This window comes from Xyrauchen texanus, chromosome 15, assembly GCF_025860055.1.
Source record: "Xyrauchen texanus isolate HMW12.3.18 chromosome 15, RBS_HiC_50CHRs, whole genome shotgun sequence".
In the NCBI taxonomy this organism is placed as follows: Eukaryota; Metazoa; Chordata; class Actinopteri; order Cypriniformes; family Catostomidae; genus Xyrauchen; species Xyrauchen texanus.
The window spans coordinates 28,890,500-28,909,217 of record NC_068290.1 but is presented as its reverse complement, the minus strand read 5'-3'; the positions used below and the strand labels follow the sequence as shown (position 1 = coordinate 28,909,217).

Sequence of the window (18,718 nt, the reverse complement as noted above, 5' to 3'; positions counted from 1 at the left end):
TGAGAAAAGGCCAATGAAAATTGGCGAGTGGAATTTGCATGCCACTCCCCGGACATACGGGTATAAAAGGAGCCGGATTGCATTCACTCATTCAGGTTTGTGCTGAGGAGCCGAGACAGAGTCCTGGCCGTTTCAGCGGGTAGTTCAGTGTTGTGGCAGGAGGGACACAACGTCTCATTCCCTCCATCAGGAACAGAGGTTACAACAGTAACCAAGACGTTCCATATCTGTCACTCACTCGATGTTGTGTCGATATAGTGACACTAGGGTTCCCTATACAATATGCTACAACCAGCTGAACTGTGTTATGTGGCTTCACTTAGCTGGGACCAAGATATATTCACACCGGGGAAGGTGTTCTTTTCCCTATGGAGAAAAGGACACTGCGGAGACCACATCCTGCCCGACGGGAGGTTACCATGTGGAGAACACATCACATGGACTTACCAACCAGTAAGTACCACACATGGAAAGGAGTCCCGTGGTAGGTCCTACCTGGAAAGGAGGAGCTTTACAAGCACAGCGACTGGTGGCAGAACAGAGCCCTGCCCAAGGGAATACACGGGTTTACCGTCAAGTAAACCGTACCATGGAAAACACCTCATATGCGATTACCGATAAGGAGCCACCACATATGGAGCACCTATCACAAGTACAGGAGCTGACCTGACAGGGCATACTTCATGAGTACTGGGCCTGGAATCGAATTCCTCTGCTGATTTTGCCTACCATTGCCTGGGGGAGGAAAGACATTCAGGGTTCTCCTGTCCCGGGAACTCACATGGACGAAAAAGTACAGCAGCTGCCCGCTTATTTACATGTTTGTACCCTCTAACACACGGGACAAAACTGGCTAAACCTGGAGATTGTAAAATCTCGCAAAGGTATTGGGTGTCACCCAGCCTGCTCCTCTACAGATCTCTGTTAGAGAGGCGCTGTTCTCCAGGGCCCAGAAGGATGCCACACTCCTTGTGGAGTATGCTCGTACTCCTAGGGGGCATAGCGCACGCTGGGCCTGGTATGCCAAAGTGATGGCATCCAAGATCCAGTGGGAAATCCTCTGTTTGGAGACAGCCTTCCCCTTCCCTCAAAACAGACAAAGAGCTGCTCAGAGTGTCTAAAGCTCTCTGTGTGATCCAAGTAAACATGCAAAGCGTGTACCAGACACAGCAATGACAAGGCTGGATCTGCCTCCTGGGGCAGCTTACAAGTTCACCACTTGATCCCTAAAAAGGTTAGAGGGAACATTGGGCACATAACCCAGCCGGGGTCTCAGGATTACGTGTGACTGTGCTTGACTGAACTCAAGGCACATATCGCAGACAGAGAACGCATGCAGGTCCCCAACCCTCTTGATGGAAATGAGTGCAGTCAGGAGGGCCATCTTCAAAGAGAGGGCTTTTAGCTCAACTGACTACAGGGGCTAAATCAGGGCTCTCTGTAGGCCAAGCAAAACTACATAGAGGTCCCACAAGGGAATGAGGCATGGCCTAGTAGATTCAGCCTCCTAGCACCTCTAAGGAACCTGAAGATCTGGTCATGCTTCCCCAAGGACTTACCATCTACTGCATCGTGGTGTGCCGCTATGGCAGCCACATACACTTTTAAGGTGGAGGGGAACCTCTCCTGCAAGAACGAAAGCACTGACCTGACTGTGCATCTCTGTGGGTCTTCACCTCTGAAAAAACACCAGTTTGCAAACAGATGCCACTTCAAGGCATACAGCTGCCTCATAGAGGGAGCTCTGGCTTGAGTTTCAGTGTCTACTGTATCCCGTTCAGGGGCAAGACATGGATGTTTTAGAGGTCTGGGTGTGGGTGCCAAATCGTGCCCCATCCCTGAAAAAGGAGGTCCTTCCTCCGGGGAATTCGCAAGGAAGGGGCTGTCGCAAGGAGCATGAGCCAGATCGGTGCCACCAAAAAGACTTGTTCTTTGTCTTCCCTGACTTTGTACAGAGTCTGTGCAAGCAGGCTCACTAGGGGAAATGCATATTTACGCAGGCCCCAGTGCCAGCTGTGTGCCATGGTGAGTGGTGTGCCAAGTGGGGCCTCAGTCAGGGAGTACTATATTGGGCAGTAGGAGGATTCCTGGGAAACAAACAGTGTACCTGCGCTTCGCCGAATCGACTCCAAATCAGCTCGACCACCTGGAGGAGGAATCTCCACTCTCCTCTGAGCGTCACCTGTAGCGACAGCATGTCCGCTGCTCGATTGAGTTCGCCAGCAATGTGAGTGGTTTCAGTCGCTGCTGACTCCAAAGGAGGAGATGGCGGGTGAGTTGCGACATGTGATGTGAGTTTAAACCGCCTTGCCGATTTATACAGTCTCTCACAAAAGTGAGTACACCCCTCACATGTTTGTAAATATTTGATTATATCTTTTCATGTGACAACACTGAAGAAATGACACTTTGCTACAATGTAAAGTAGTGAGTGTACAGCTTGTATAACAGTGTAAATTTGCTGTCCCCTGGAGTGGTGGTGGCGTAGTGGGCTAAAGCACTTAACTGGTAATCAGAAGGTTGTAGGTTCAATCCCCACAGCCACAACCATTGTGTCCTTGAGCAAGGCACTTAACTCCAGGTTGCTCCAGGGGGATTGTCCCTGTAATAAGGGCACTGTAAGTTGCTTTGGATAAAAGCGTCTGCCAAATGCATAAATGTAAATGTAAATGTAAAATAACTCAACACACAACCATTAATGTCTAAACTGCTGGCAACAAAAGGGAGTACACCCCTAAGTGAAAATGTCCAAATTGGGCCCAAATTGTCAATATTTTGTGTGGGCACCATTATTTTCCAGCACTGCTTTAACCCTCTTGGGCATGGAGTTCACCAGAGCTTCACAGGTTGCCACTGGAGTCCTCTTCCACTCCTCCATGATGACATCACAGAGCTGGTGGATGTTAGAGACCTTGAGCTCCTCTACCTTCTGTTTGAGGATGCCCCACAGATGCTCAATAGGGACTGTAGGCAAGACACACTTGTCTTTGTACTCCTCACCTGGTTTCCGCCACACACGCTTGACACCATCTGAACCAAATACGTTTATCTTGGTCTCATCAGATCACAGGACATGGTTCCAGTATTCCATGTCCTTAGTCTTCAGCAAACTGTTTGCGGGCTTTCTTGTGCATCATCTTTAGAAGAGGCTTACTTCTGGGACGACAGCCATGCAGACCAATTTGATGCAGTGTGTGGCGTATGGTCTGAGCACTGACAGGCTGATCCCCCTCCCCTTCAACCTCTGCAGCAATGCTAGCTGCACTCATACGTCTATTACCCAAAGACAACCTCTGGATATAACGCTGAGCATGTGCACTCAACTTCTTTGGTCGACCATGGCGAGGCCTGTTCTGAGTGGAACCTGTCCTGTTAATCTGCTGTATTGTCTTGGCCACTGTGCTGCAGCTCAGTGTCAGGGTCTTGGCAATCTTCTTATAGCCTAGGCCATCTTTCTGTAGAGAAACAATTCTAATCCTCATGGCAAAGATCCTAAGAGAATTCTTTGCCATGAGGTGCCATGTTGAACTTCCAATGACCAGTATGAGGGAGTGTGAGAGCGATGACACCAAATTTAACACACCTGCTCCCCATTCACACCTGAGACCTTGTTTCACTAACAAGTCACATGACACCGGGGAGGGAAAATGGCTAATTGGGCCTAATTTGGACATTTTCACTTAGGGGTGTACTCCCTTTTGTTGCAAGCGGTTTAGACATTAATGGCTGTGTGTTGAGTTATTTTGAGGGGACAGCAAATTTACACTGTTATACAAGCTGTACACTCACTACTTTACATTGTAGAAAAGTATCATTTCTTCAGTGTTGTCACAAGAAAAGATATAATCAAATATTTACAAAAATGTGAGGGGTGTACTCACTTTTGTGAGATACTGCATATGCAACCTTCGCTATGTTGTCCGTCCGGACTAACACGTGCTTGCCCTGGATCAACGGCCGAAACCTCTGGAGTGCCAGCAATAACACAAGCAACTTGAGGCAGAGAGATGTTAGAGCACTTACCTCACTCCACGTACCCAACATAAGATCGGTCTGAGAGGAGGCTGGGCGTCCTCGTGGCATGTCGCATACGCCTGATTGTGGATATGTGAGTGTAGCAGCTGGGTGTGCGAAGGCGGAGGACTCGCTTCCGCAGCGCCCCTGCTGCGAGTGTTCGATGTATGGCTGTCATGACAACAATGGCCGTAGACACGAGTGTGTGACCCAGAAAATTAGGAAACTGCTCTTTTTTTAAATGAAATTGCCGTTGCCCCCTGGTCAAGCCGTGAAATCAAAGAAAAAGGGAAAAATCCTCCTGACCCTCCACCGGGGGATGGAGTGGTCTGTGTACATCTCCTAGTTTACAGGTCTCCTCACCTCTGGGTCACCCATCTCAGGAACGCTTCAAAGCCCTCCTGAGGTTCTTGGCAACGAGCTGAGAGATGGGGGGCATAAACTTCCTGCAGGCTCCCAAGTTTAACCCCTAGTGTCACTACATCGACACAATGTCGAGAGTAGTGACTTTTACTTTTACATTACTTTTACATTTTTATAATCCGATAACAGTTACTGACTTTGAATTAATTTACTTTTTAGTACGTTATAGGGTTATGATTATTTCTAATATATTATTTATGTAGAATATATTAATTATGGCTCCATAACGAGTCATTGTGAAGGAGAAATGTAAGGTGTTGTGTGTATGACTTGTGTGTAACAGTGAACAAGGAAGACATTTTATGAATTGTGTTTTAGAAAGTAACTGGTAATGTGATTATTAATTAATTCATTGAAAAAGTAAAGTAATCTGATTACAATATAAGAAGAAATAATTTGTAATTTTTAGTGAATTACTATTTTTTAAGTCATTTACCCAATACTTCCCGTTGGTGTAATGGGTGTAGCTGAATTACGCAAACCTTTTCATTAGAAGGGGGTGTTACATACTTTTGGCCAAGTAGTGTATGTTTGATAATAGAATAATTGTTTTCCTTGCTGAAAAAAACAATTTAAACCAGCCTAATACGGGTTGCTGGTCTAATCTGGTATAAACTGATGTAGCTGGTCTCACAGTCTGGACGAACTAGTATTCAACTGGTCTTTTTGGTCTTAGCAGGTGTCCCAGCATGACCTGTAAAATGTCTTTGGAGACCAGCTAAAACCAGCAAACCAGCTTATTTTTATTTATTTTTCAGCAAGGATAAACAATCATTGAAACACAGGCACAAAAATAACCAAATGTATGAAACCGCTACTGAGCATATACTATTTCTCCGACTGTTTATTGCTTTTTGTATTAGCACTGAGAATGCATGCCAGGAGCTCCAGCTCTGCAGGGAGATACAGATGGCTGGGTACCTTTTATTTGGCAAAACAATAAAACAACCTCTGCTCATAAACGAATCAATACTTTTACTGCACACTTCCCTTTGGCTTCATACCTTAAAAAAACAAACATTTAAATCCCTTTGTGTGCTGAAGCTGCCTGTACTGCAGGATGTAAACACGGAATTCATATGGGATCAGCTGATGGATCCGTCAGAAGCAGTATGAAATCAATACTCGCCCCCTAAACTCCAAATATATATGAGGAGTGTGCAAGCATGACAACCCCACATTATACACTGGCAAGACTTGTATTCCTCGAGACCTGTCCTCTGGGAATCTCAGTCTCTACTTCTGTCTGTCTGAATCATTCTTTTTCTCTCTGGGTCTTTCTTTGTGTTCACAACAAGAACACACAAAACAAACAAATGCACACAAAGCAATTACAGTAAGTATATATGGGTCACTTGGGCTTTGCAACAGTGGTGCATTTTAAATATTGCATCAAAAAACACATTTTGATATAATTTATTATCTGTCACAGCATTTCAGACATAATAGCTTTAAAGTTTGGACAAAACCCTCCCAGCAGAATACAGCTCACCAGGCACTTAGGAGTGAAGCTACTAGATCATGTTGGCATTTTTCTGCCTAATATATTACTGTAAACTCTGACAACACCTACAAATCTTTGGTTTCTTAGTAGGAAGATTTCATAGAATAGATTGATTGTAATTATAAGTTTGTACTTTGTACTTCATGCGCACAAAGCTGTTAAACGAAAAGTTAACCAGAAAATGTAAATCCTTTATGTCTTTCAAAACCCATAAGTCTTTGTTTCAAACGTAGAACACAAAAGGAGTTATTTTGCAGAATATCCAAGCTGTTCTTTTCTAATCAATGAATGGTGACCAAAGTTATGAAGCAAGATTTTCAAGGCATGACAAATTTCAGTCTGTTCCTAGCAGAAATGTTAAAATGGCTTCAGAAGAATTCGAATATACCCCATAAATTGTATGAACTACTTTTAAGATGCTTTTATGGTGCCTTTGACTGCCTCTGGTCTCACATTTACTTTTATTTAATGGAAGGGAGCAGCGTGAACATTCTATCTAGCATCTCCTTTTGTGTTCCAGAGAAGATAAAAAGTTGTAAGGGTTTGGAACAACATGAGGGTGGGTAAATGATGACAGAATTAAACATTTTGAGTTAAATTTCCTTTAAAACTCATGTACATAACAAACATACTGTTCACACTATATATCCATTCATGATAAATGTTCTCTTTTTGTTACTTAATCTGAGTATGAGTGGTGTCATGTAACTTACAGCTACTGTAGTATCTGCTCATTCTGTTAAGTAGTTGAAGAGAATGCTGTAATTGCATTGAAAGCACATAGAAGAACCGCAGCAGTGCAGGATTTGAGCAGACAGATTCTGTGCTCCACAGAGAACCGAGCTGAACTGTAGCGATTAGCTATCAATGCCTTTAATGAGGTTAGAACTCACTCCGCTGGACTGCCTCAGCCCTGTACAGGGAGGGGGAACAGCCACAGCAGAGTCAGGCTTTTTTCAGAGGGGAAAGAACAATCATTCATTCCTCTAATCTAGTCCGAGAGAATTTATATTGAGCTTTATATCTAACACACTACGTCTGCAATTCTGAGTAAGAATCAGAGTACATTCATACTACATTAAAAAGGTTTGTACATGTGTGACTTTGTTTCTTTGTCCAAAAACAGATTCAAAATATAACTGTGAATCCTCTGGATGCTTAATAATCTTGACATTTTCACAATTCCACTCCATATCTGACCCAGGAACAACGGCTTTGGGGCTACAGAGATACTCTGTTTCCTTTGGGGAGTCTAAATCAATAGTTGTACAACAAACACCCCTGCTGGAAAATCAGGAGTCTTGTAGACTGATTACTTATAACCTCTCTTTTGGCACTTTTCCACTGCACGTTATGGCTCGACTCGACTCTGCTCGCTTTACTTTTCTGAGCTTTTCTGTCTATTTTCCACTGCAGTTAAGTGCAGCCTCAACATGGGTGGGATTATAGGCTGATCGTCACAGTTGCGTTACCAATAGTCTTAACTACTATCATCTTAAATGCGACAAAAACACAGAACAAAGGAGCAATGAATGAATGGTGTTCTTGATTCTCGGCATGTGGCTGTTTTTCACAATAAGACGTCAAACTTTGTTTCAAAAGAGGCTGACAGCAGCAAGACAAAATACCACAAAAAAAAAAAAAAACAGGAGAGTTTAGGAAATCATACACCAAAGCACAGACAAGGACATCACAGTTTTCGCTCAAAGATGATGCATGAGGGTAAGCTAACCTGCCATCTAGCTTATAGCAATGACGTTGGTAGTGACAATTTTCACTGACCAATCAGTGATCTGCAGGGTTTTGACATCATATTTAGTATCGGCTCGGCTCGCTTGGAACCTCGACTGAGGTGGTACTAAAACAAGTACCAGGTACTATCCACAGTGGAAAACCACCAAAGAGTCGAGCTGAACCGTGCAGTGGAAAAGCCCCATTTGTATCCCCAGAAAATATGTCTAAGCATATTGAATTCTTTAGATATTTGCCATATTACCATAATTTTACCTCACTTGGCACAGATCTGACCCCAATATGGTTTTGCTATGATCATTTAAGTATTTTAGGTTTTTCAAATATTAAAAAAACATTTTAAGAAAATGTTTGGTGTTAAAATACATTCTTCTATCTCAGCTTACAATACAGAGATAGCCATAAGAAAGCCATTCATTCATTTGATTCACAAAAACCATTCACAAAACTGTAAACACTGCAAATCTCTGGTACTTTGAAATTTCTTGTTTGTTTTGAGTGACCCATCTCAATAGAGACAATAACATAACTGATAACTGACAATAACTGTCTCATGCATGAGCTGGCATTACAGAGTAGAATTTAAACTCATTCACAGACTTAACACCAGTTCAAGGCAGGCGCAAGACTTCAATAGCACTCGCGTAACAGAAACAAGAGGGGCTTTTACACGAAACACAATGGTGAGATCAAAATCACTCGTCAGAATGGACCGCGGCCCATAACCACACTGAAGCTAGTATGTTTGGACGGCTGCAATTCTGCTACTCTAGCACGTCAAACATGAAGCAGCTCTTTTTGAAGGGAGGTTGTTCTGTTCAGATGGCGCATATCATTACATATTCTCAGTCCATCTGATTATAGACAGGATAATACAATGGCTTGTTCAAAAACAGAAGACAATAAGAAAAACAAAAAACTCCAAACCAAAGCTATCTTTTTTTGTATCTATTACATTATGCAAAAGTTTCCAGGATTTAGGCATTCATGTTTTACCGGTGTTATGCTGTCATGCCAATGGAGTTCAAATACTGGATTACTTTAAACAGACAAATCATGTTGACATGTAGTATAATAAAGTATTGTGGCTATACTTTTGAAAAACTGTGTGTATTTAATATTCTGTGTATTGGCCCTGTTTATTTTTATTGTATGTGCCTTACTGCACCCAATTTGTTTCTTTACAAAAAGAGAGAAGTCAAAAGAAGTTCAGTTATCCTTTAGTGGAGTAGATCATTATGCCACAAACACTGCTAATAGATTTTAACTTGTATAAAACCCAAAACACTCCTTGTAAGAATATAGATCTATGAATTAATTTTAAATCTCAATTAAGACCATTCATTTCCTGCATGATTTTGTGATAAATGGCCACCTCGTGCTTCTTAGCTAAAATTAAGATTCTCTTACTTGATAATAAAAGATGATCCAGTTAAGATGTTCAGTGGTTTATCCCAAAAGCACTTTTTAAGCACTAAATAAGCTTCCCATTTGTACAGCGCGGTGCGACACATTATAAACCAGGCTTGACTGGATCGTGCAGAGAGCCAAGCAGCGCATCGCAGACCACAAAACCTAAATTAAACCGATCATTTTCCAATTTGAAGCACTATTAAGAATGTCAAACATTTCATAAAGCCTGACAGTCCTGACATTCTAAACAGCTCTGAGGAGGAAAAGACGAGAAAACATTATGTGTGCCATTACTGTAGCATTTGATTTTTATTCCCATATTAAGATTCATATTAAACCTATAAAAGGGGAAGGGGAAGTCTATTTAGTTTTTATTATTAAAAAATAAGTCATTTAAATTCTAGATTTTAAATGAGGCTAGGCTTTTTTTTTTTCATAACAAAATGCTATGGTTTGTTTATATGAAAAAACAAAGTGACATTGACGTACTCAATAACAAGCCATCAATGGTCTAACTGATAAAAAGTCAAATCATAGGCTTTAAAGTCTGGACCTCTATGATTGATGGACAAAGTTTTCGGTTTTATTCTAATGCGATTACGTGGGGGGATTGTTTTGTTTGCCTTCAGATATTCCAAGAGATGACTTAAATCAACATTTAAAACCTAAAAATCCAATATTTCCATTTGAAACACAACTAAAATGACACGATCAAACGTTGTACTGTAAATGTTTATTGCATAGTCATGCTAATAAATGCTTTAACTTATTTTAATGAACTTTTCAAACTACATTTTTTTTGTGTCTCTTATTGAATGTACAATCATGATTATGTTCATGTTTATTAATACTTATATTTTTTAGCTGTTGACAGCTAAACACAGAGTGTGCCATCCATGATGACAGGGCATTGAATCAAGCAGGTGAGAATAACTCAGCACGAGTAGGAAAACACACAGGCAGGAACCGGCTAAAAGTAGATCACCACTTTCAGGTCATTAACCACTTACAGCACAATGACAAATCCAGGAATCGTACTGCTGTTTGGAGCATATGCCACAACATTTTGGAAATTCACAGCAGATGACAATGTTGATAGATGTTATTGCTAAAAGTAGTGCATAGTTTTTTTCTCTTTCACTGACTCAAGATTCAAGCAGCTTTTAGTTTTAGAATTTCCACCCTGCAATAAAAACATTGTCTTAATCATTCTAAATGGTTGACTTTTCCAGTAAAACTACTTGGGCATCCTTTGAACAAGATACATTTAATTGAGAAGCAAAATAGTGTGAAATAATAAGACTAGAAAATATATCTTGAATTAAATGTATTTGCATTACCCCATTGTTTTTGTTTTATGCATAAACCACTCAAAATGTTGTTAGATTACTGTTTAAAACAAACAAAAAATTTGCCAATGGGGTAATTCAAATAAGCTATATTCTCTAAAAACAAGTGTTTTTAAGAAATATAATATTATGTTTTAGTTAAATAGGTCTTGTTTTAAGGATGTTTAGACAAAAATGGTGTTTAGGTAAATTATTTCTGCAGTGCTTATTATTTATCAGAATGAAAGCTGGTTTTAAACAGTCCAGGTACCTAATTCAAATTCTGAATATACTGTGACTGTTAAAGTCCTACTGTAGTTGAGAGCATGACGATCAAACAAATTAGATCATGTTGATACATATCCCTTTCCACACCTCCATAGTGAACAAACACTACACACCAACAGTAACCTCTCATCTGACATGCACACTGTATCATGAGTTATTTATCGGTCACAGCTGAGTTGAAAGGTGACAGCTCACCTCTCTCTGTGCACTGCGGGCTCCTCTGCTCTCCGTCCAGCCTCAGGTGGCCCAGCAGGAGCTCCAGAACTTTCTCAGGGGTGGCGGGCACCGCGGCATACCTGTGGGAGACAGAAGAGTCACTGGAGTCCTCCTCTTCGATGGAGGACAGTGAGCGACTGCTGCACCAGCCTTCCTCCTCGCCCTCTTCCTCCGTGCCCTCCTCATCAATGTAACGGAAATACGGCACGTCAAAGGTGGGCACGGTAGCTCGATCTCCACTGCTGCGTGTCGGAGGACTCGTCCTCATCCTCATCTTCCTCCTGCTCCACTAGAGCAGCCGACATCAACCTGCCATCCAGGCGCGGGTCCAGGGACACTGCACGCCTGCTGCCCATATCGGCATTGGCACCGGCTTACCACATTGACCTGGAGGATCAGGGAGTCTGCTGGCTCAGCCCTGCCAAGGGAGAGCTCCACAACACTGGGCACGGCAGCCTGACACTCCCCACTCTGCGTTCAGCCTCTGGTTTAGGATCCCTCAGAAGCCAAATGGCTCCATAGGAAAGAGCGCACAGCAATGCAGCACATCCTCAAACGTATGTGTATGTGATGAGTGTGAGAGAGAATGACTTCGGGGAGATGAGAGATAAAAATAAAGTGACACGGCTGGACAGGTCACAAGCAAGACAGAATGAGAGGAGTGAGAAATAGTGTGTGTGAGAGAGAGAGAGAGGCAGAGAAAGGGTGTGCGCACTCTGAAGCGCTGCATGCATGTGAGAGCGAGTGTGTGGCTGCTTACCTCCTGGTTGAAGAGGAAGAGATGAGGGAGGGGGGAGATCTCGGTGACGTTGTCCTCTGAGGAAGCAGCACCTCGTGGGTCTGCTCTCGCTCACACACACGGACTGCTGCGTCACCATGGGGCTGTGGGGAGGGGTTAAAATTATCACCAAGGAGATTAATTCCCTGTCCTCTCTGTCTCTCTCCCCCTGATTTTCATTACAATACATTTTTAAATTAGATAGTCTACATCAAACGGTGCATTTCAATGAATTTATTTTATCGTGACCCAACACAATGCCTTCTACTGTAGCGCTCTTCAGCGCTGGCTGCATTTATATTTTAATGATTTGCTCATTAGAAACGTGAAATTATTTAACTAATTTATGAAGTTCTTATGTAATTTAATTGGTGTTACATATTTAGCCATTAACTGCAATTAAACTATGCTAAAATGTTCTGTGCTTTTTCGTTGAGTGTATATTTACATTTATATGTACACTCACTGAACACTTTATTAGGAACACCTGTACACCTGCTTATTATGCGATTATCTAATCAGCCAATCACGTGGCACCAGCGCAATGGATAAAATCATGCAGATACAGGCCAGGAGCTTCAGTTAATGTTCACATCAACCATCAGAATGGGGAAAAATGTGATCTCATTTTTGTGATTGTGGGATTGTAGGATTTTCACACACAACAGTCTTTAGAATTTACTCAGAATGGTGCCAAAAACATAAAACATCCAGTGAGCTTCAGTTCTATGGACGGAAACTCCTTGTTGATGAAAGAGGTCAACAGTGAATGGTCAGACTGGTCCAAGCTGACAGAAGGCTACAGTAACTCAGATAACCACTCTGTACAATTGTAGTGAGCAGAATATCATCTCAGAAACACGTTGAACTTTGAGGCGGATGGGCTACAACATTAGAAGACCATGTCGAGCACATTATTAGGACCATAGTGTTTCTAATAAAGTGCTCAGTGAGAGTTTATATGTGCACTGTACATGTATATGTACTATAGGGTCCAAAAGTCAGAGACCACTAGAGCTTGTATATATTATACACATAACCCAGCATGATTTAAGAATTTTTTTAAGAGCTTTTTGGAATGCTTGGCTGTACGTACAAAGTTAATTTAACTTTACAAACTGTGGAGCTCAATTACTGACTAGTGCAAACAAAATAAGAATATAAGAATATGAAAGACCCTCATATAAGAAAAGTGATGACTTCATCTAAATATGAACCCATGTGAATGCTTAAGCAGCAGATAACCTGCTCTGGACTGTGAACTCCAGGAAAGGGTTGGTTTGAACTGTAGTTCAGCCACCCTTATGTAGCATGTAAGTTGAATTGGTGTTTTGACTCATTTTTGTGTGTAAATATGGGTGTGTGCATAGCATGCCTTCTTCCTTAATGCTACTGTCAACAGTTTATTGGCCAATATCATACTGGCACCCTTCCAAAATCATCCTCATTAGAATGATACAGTAAAAGAAGGGCCAGTGTAATTTAAAGTGATAGTTCACCCAAAAATGAAAAAGTCTTGAAAATTGCTCATGCTGCTTTGTTCCATACAATAAAAGGACAACCTCACTTCTGAAAAAGTTGGGAGAGTATGAAAAATGCAGATAAAAACAAAAAGGACTGATATATTCACACTTTGCTTTATTGAAAGCACCACAACTACACATTATATTATACTTTTCCTTGTGAATTTCATTGTTTTTTGAAAATGTACAGTAAATTCAAATCAGATGATTGCAACATGCTCCAAAAAAGTTGAGACGGGCAATTTAAGACTAATAACAATTTGACAAGTTGAAATAACAAGGCGATGTGAAGCAAATATAAACAGGTGAGGCAATCATGTTATAAGGAGCCTCCAAAAACAGCCTAGTCCTTCAAGAGCAAGAGGATCATTCGAGACTTGTTAATTTGCCAACAGATTCTTCAAATAATCCAGCACTTTGAGAACAATGTTCACCAAAAACAAATTGGATGGATTTTAGACATTTCACCCTCTACAGTGCACATTATAGTTAAAAGATTCAAGGAATCTGGTCAAATCTCAGTGCGTAAAGGGCAAAACGAAAACCACTTCTGAATGTGTTTGATCTCTGATCCCTCAGACGTCACTGTCTTAAAAAACAGCATTTATCTGTAATGGATATAATGAACATGGGCTTGGGATTACTTTAGTAAACCTTTCTTAGTCAGCACCAATCTCCGCTGCATCCACAGATGCAAGTTAAGACTTTACTATGCAAAGCAGAAGCCCTACATCAACACTGACCAGAAGCGCTGCTGACTTCTTTGGGCTCGGTCTCATCTTAGATTGAAAGTAGAACAGTGGAACTGTGGTTTTTGGTCCACATTTCCAAAAAACATTTTTTAAACAAAGCGTTCCTGTTATATGGGCCAAAGAGGAAAAGGTCCATCCAAGCTGTTATCAGCATCTCACATCTGTGAGAACACCATGAATGCAGACAGATACTTATGTACAAATTTTGGATCAACATATACTGCCATCCAGCACTGTCTTTTCCATGGACGTCCCTGCATTTTCCAGCAGGACAACTTCAAACCACATACTGCCCGGATTTCAAGTGAATGGCTGTGTAAGCAGAGAGTGTGGGTGCAAGTCCTGACCTATCTCTAATTGAGAATGTGTGGCGCATTATGAAGCACACCACACGGCAGACCCACATATGGATGACTGGGGGAAAATTCTACTTTCTAAACTTAACAAACTTGCGTATTCAGTGCTCAAATGCTTAATAAGTATTAGAAGAAATGGTGATGTTTCACAGTGGTAAACATTCGACTGCCCCAACTTTTTTGGAGCATGTTGCAATCATTTGAAATTACTGTACATTTTCAAAAAACAATGAAATTCACAGTGTCATCATATAATGTGTAGTTGTAGTGCTTTCAATATAGCAAAGGGTGAATATAATTCAATAACTCCTTTTTGTTTTGACAATTATTTTTTTTAGGGGTGAACAATTCCTCTTAATTAGCAGTGTAATTAATGGACGGATCATACAAAGTTTGTGTGAGTGTGCACAAGTTTTAATGAACCACAGAAAACATCACATCAGTCAATGTGGTATGTATGTGTGTTTAGCCATAATTAGGCAGACAGACAGGGTGGAAGTGCCAGCACTTTTCCGCTCTAATTGCCCATTGCACTAAAGCATTGAGAGACCTTCAGTGATCTGACACACACACACACACACACACACACAAATGCTGCTTATGCACAACCATACATCAAGACTATTAATATAAAAAAACTATTATGAAGACAAAAACAAGCAGTGGAAAAAAAAATCATAAAGCTTAAAACTGAAATTTGCAAAAAGAACAAAAATTTGATAAAACTACAAATGTTAATGAAAAAGCACTAAAATTAGAGTTAAAAATATAGGGCAGGGCCAAGTGTCACTGGACTTCACTGAGTATGACTACAAAAAGCAGCATAAAAAAAACATATGTAAAATTACAAATTGTATAATTAATTGTATTTTAATTTTAGCAATTCTTCTTATGTTTTTTTATGCTGCTCTTTGTAGTCATAATCACTGATGTCCAGTGATTCTTTCATATTTTTATCTGTAAATTTATGCAGCTAATTCGTTGGTGCCTTACTCAAGAACCGCTTTGTCTATCGAAAAGCTTTTGATAACATTTTGTCGTGGGTGTCCCTAGACGATACAAAACAAATGTCCTTGTGAAAAATCAGACTTTTGGCCTAGGAGGAGTTCGAAAATGTAGGTTTTCAATTATATTAAAAATGGCGGACAGGAATGTCCGACTATGGCAAATTTGGTATAAATGTATTCGGCATGACCGAAGGAATCTTTAGAGACCAGTGACAGTATGACAGGCCAAAATGATCAAACATTATAATCATTTGTAAACATTTCATTATACTTTTGACCACAAAGTGCCACTAGGCCAAAACTTTACGGATGATGCTTACAGAGTTTCGTAATAAAAAAATTATGCCCAAAATGGGAGAATGGGGTATCAGGGAATCTAAAGAGAGCAGCTTCATAATTTTAGGTCAAACTATTCAGAAGTTATAAGCAAAAATAGCTATTTATCATATTTACTCAATTTCATATTGATATTCCAATATGTGCATTCGTCTCAGCATTAGTCAAGGAGTCAGAGGAAAAAATACATTTGATTCTAGACCTTACGGTTCCAAATTTATGAGCATAAACATAAGTGAATATTTGAATAGTTGGTGGTGCTACAGTGTTGGAGTTAGAGACCCCAAATTTGGTTCAGTTACAGTTTAGAGTGTTCTCTACCAGTTTGCCAAATTTCATAGTTTTCCTATGTACAGTTTAATGTGGTACCATAGACTTCAATGGCGGAATAATAACAATAATAAGAACACTAACAAATACAATAGGTGCTTAAACACTTTCAGTGCTTGGCCCCTAAATACTTTTGTATTTCAGCTTTTGAATAAACACTGGAAGTAAAAAACATCCAATCAAACATGAAGTGGCATGTAAAACAACCAATCAGTTTGCCTTTATACTTTTCTGATAATGTTGTGTGTCTTTATAGGCAGATAGAAAAAAAAATGTGCTGCTGTGTTACAAGCATTGCAAACTAAAAATAACACAGAAACCAAATAAAACTAAAACTTGTAATTTCCCTGAAACTGAAAATCTAAATATAAAATGAAATAAAAAAATAAAAACTAGTGACATATTCAAAACCCAGACACACAGAGACAGAGTGTGTTCAGTAATGAGGATGTCAGCACAAACTGCATTAGAAAAGCCACAATCACAGACTAATTTCCCCAGGCAGAACTTTCAGCTTGGATTTGCCCTAGCAAAAGTCCCATTAATGGAAGTGTCCCTTATTTCACACACAATTCCTGCCTGTGAAATAGGGGGGGCTTAAATAAAGGACTATGGAGTATTACACAGTATCAGCTAATACTTTGGCTGGGAGTTACTTTCACTGTTTGAATGCCACTTCCATCAGTTATAATGGCATAGCCACAGGCTGGGGCAAACCCAGATGAGCAGAGCCCATTAGGTGCAAGAATCAATTTGCATCTTTTCTTTCTCTTAACAGAGGACGGGTAGAGGGATCTTTACATGAAGAACTGATCCCAAAGGACATTTCAAAGTATTTTTCCATAAAAACAAATTTAACCTCAGGAAACCTTAATAGAAAATTAGGACAGAAATTATTCTTGGGTGAACTGTCCCTTTAAAAGGTACACCACAATCACACTAAAATGTCTCTGGCTTGCCTCTGCTGCTTTTTGAAGTGACTGCATACATCATGATTAGGCCTTGCCAACCTGTTCTGTGATTATACAGGGTCTGAAGTAACCATTATTTTAAGTTTCAGTCGAAAGCTACACATATTTGCATATACAGTATGTGGGTTAGATGATGCATTTTCTAAGAATAACTGTTGTCAACCCTTATTTTATACTTTAACTTCAGAATTGTTTTCACTGTAATGATGACCAGCAACAGCCCTGAACTCAATTAATTCTCTTAATAATGTGTAGATGTTCTTACTAAGTGGAGGTCTTTCTATACAATGAATTATTGATTCTGTGACCATAGCTGGTTGGCCTGTTGCCCTCCTAGAGAGTCCACCAGCTTCTTCCAGAGCACATGGGACAGAGTTAATGCCACATGGATGTGGAATTTTAGTTAGGACAAATTGACAGAGCCTTCAGGCACACATCTAACACACAAACACATGTAGAGGTACTTACAGTGTGTACTGACAATGTATGACAATGGTATACATGAGGACTATGTTTTCTGTATACTTTTTTTGCATTGAGTATTCCAAAAGCTATTTGTCCAGTGGAGAAATTTCCAGGAATCTTTAATATATTTTAAACTTCTGGTCAACTGTCTCTCTCATCTTTCCTTTATTACTTTGTTTAAATGTTAGACCTATATGTTAATTAATAATTAATAATAATAATAATAATAACACTGGGAAAAAATATTACATTTCCAGTCAAGCACTTTATGCAAATATCAAGTGCCTCAGTGACTGAAATAAAGAGCAGAACCCTCTAGAATCTTGTTTTTTTTTAAGCAACTGTTTGTTTGTGAGTCTGAAAGTGACAAAAAGACAAAGTGGTATTTTTAAGTCATCTCTGGGTTTCCATAATTCCAGCTGGAATAAACAAAATATCTGTTTGTCATATGTCCTCATACACAGCTCCTAAGGGCTATAGGGATATACTAGGATACAGATCTATCCAAACCAAAACCAGAGCACATTCTGTAGATTAAGCATCACCCTTGATTAAATTAGTAATTCTCCATTGAAAATACATCCACTCTGTGCCTATAGTAGACTAACTATTGTATCATACTGTTAAAGACAGCATCACACTGTTTAGTTTAAATTCATGTATAAAGATCCTACAAAACCTACTACAACATATAAATGGCAGATAGCAGAAGACAGAACGCATATAGTTCCACCATCATCCTTTAGTTAATTCCAGTCTGATTCCAGGCTATGCAAAGCTCCACTTTTTAATAGCAGAGATTACAACATTGTGCGATGGAAAGTGGTGAGTGAAAGCAGAGAGCAAACAAAATGTGTGGAATGTACTTGTAAGAGTGTTTGTAAATCAAAGAAGAGACCTCATCCCTCTGCACACTGTCTTTACTGTCAAACTGGCTTTGTGTCTCACGTCAACGTGCTAAACAGCAGTCAACGGTGTTAAGATCTGTTCGTGCCAAGTTTGATGTGAATAAAAGCATCAACATTCCCACCATAACTATTCACAGCGAGTTTATCATAATTCCTAGAAAAAAAACCTGAAGGAATTTTACAGCATCAAACTACTAAAAAAAGTCAAACTTGCTTTTGAATGAAAAACAACAGATCGGAGTTCATGGAGGTTCATTTTTAACTATTGAACTAAGAAATTGGGTGGGAAATGTCAAACGCCTTTTTCTTAAACAGCCAATAGCCTTTAGTTTACGTCATAGCCTTGTTTTGCTA

General features: G+C 40.1%; 1 protein-coding gene across 5 annotated transcripts in view; it reads right to left on the bottom strand.

Annotated features, from left to right (window-relative positions):
- The window catches only part of LOC127656088 (rap guanine nucleotide exchange factor 5-like), a 78,744-nt gene that overhangs the window by 24,086 nt on the left and 35,940 nt on the right, over positions 1-18,718 (bottom strand). For 4 of the 5 annotated variants that reach the window (XM_052144257.1, XM_052144259.1, XM_052144260.1 and 1 more), the window contains 2 exons: positions 11,699-11,820; positions 10,918-11,018 (listed from right to left, as the gene is read on the bottom strand). In XM_052144257.1, coding sequence (XP_052000217.1) covers positions 10,918-11,018; positions 11,699-11,820 — 223 coding nt within the window. Of the gene's footprint in view, positions 1-6,654; positions 6,710-10,917; positions 11,019-11,698; positions 11,821-18,718 lie in introns of those variants that run through there. The other variant, XM_052144262.1, reaches the window with a different exon arrangement.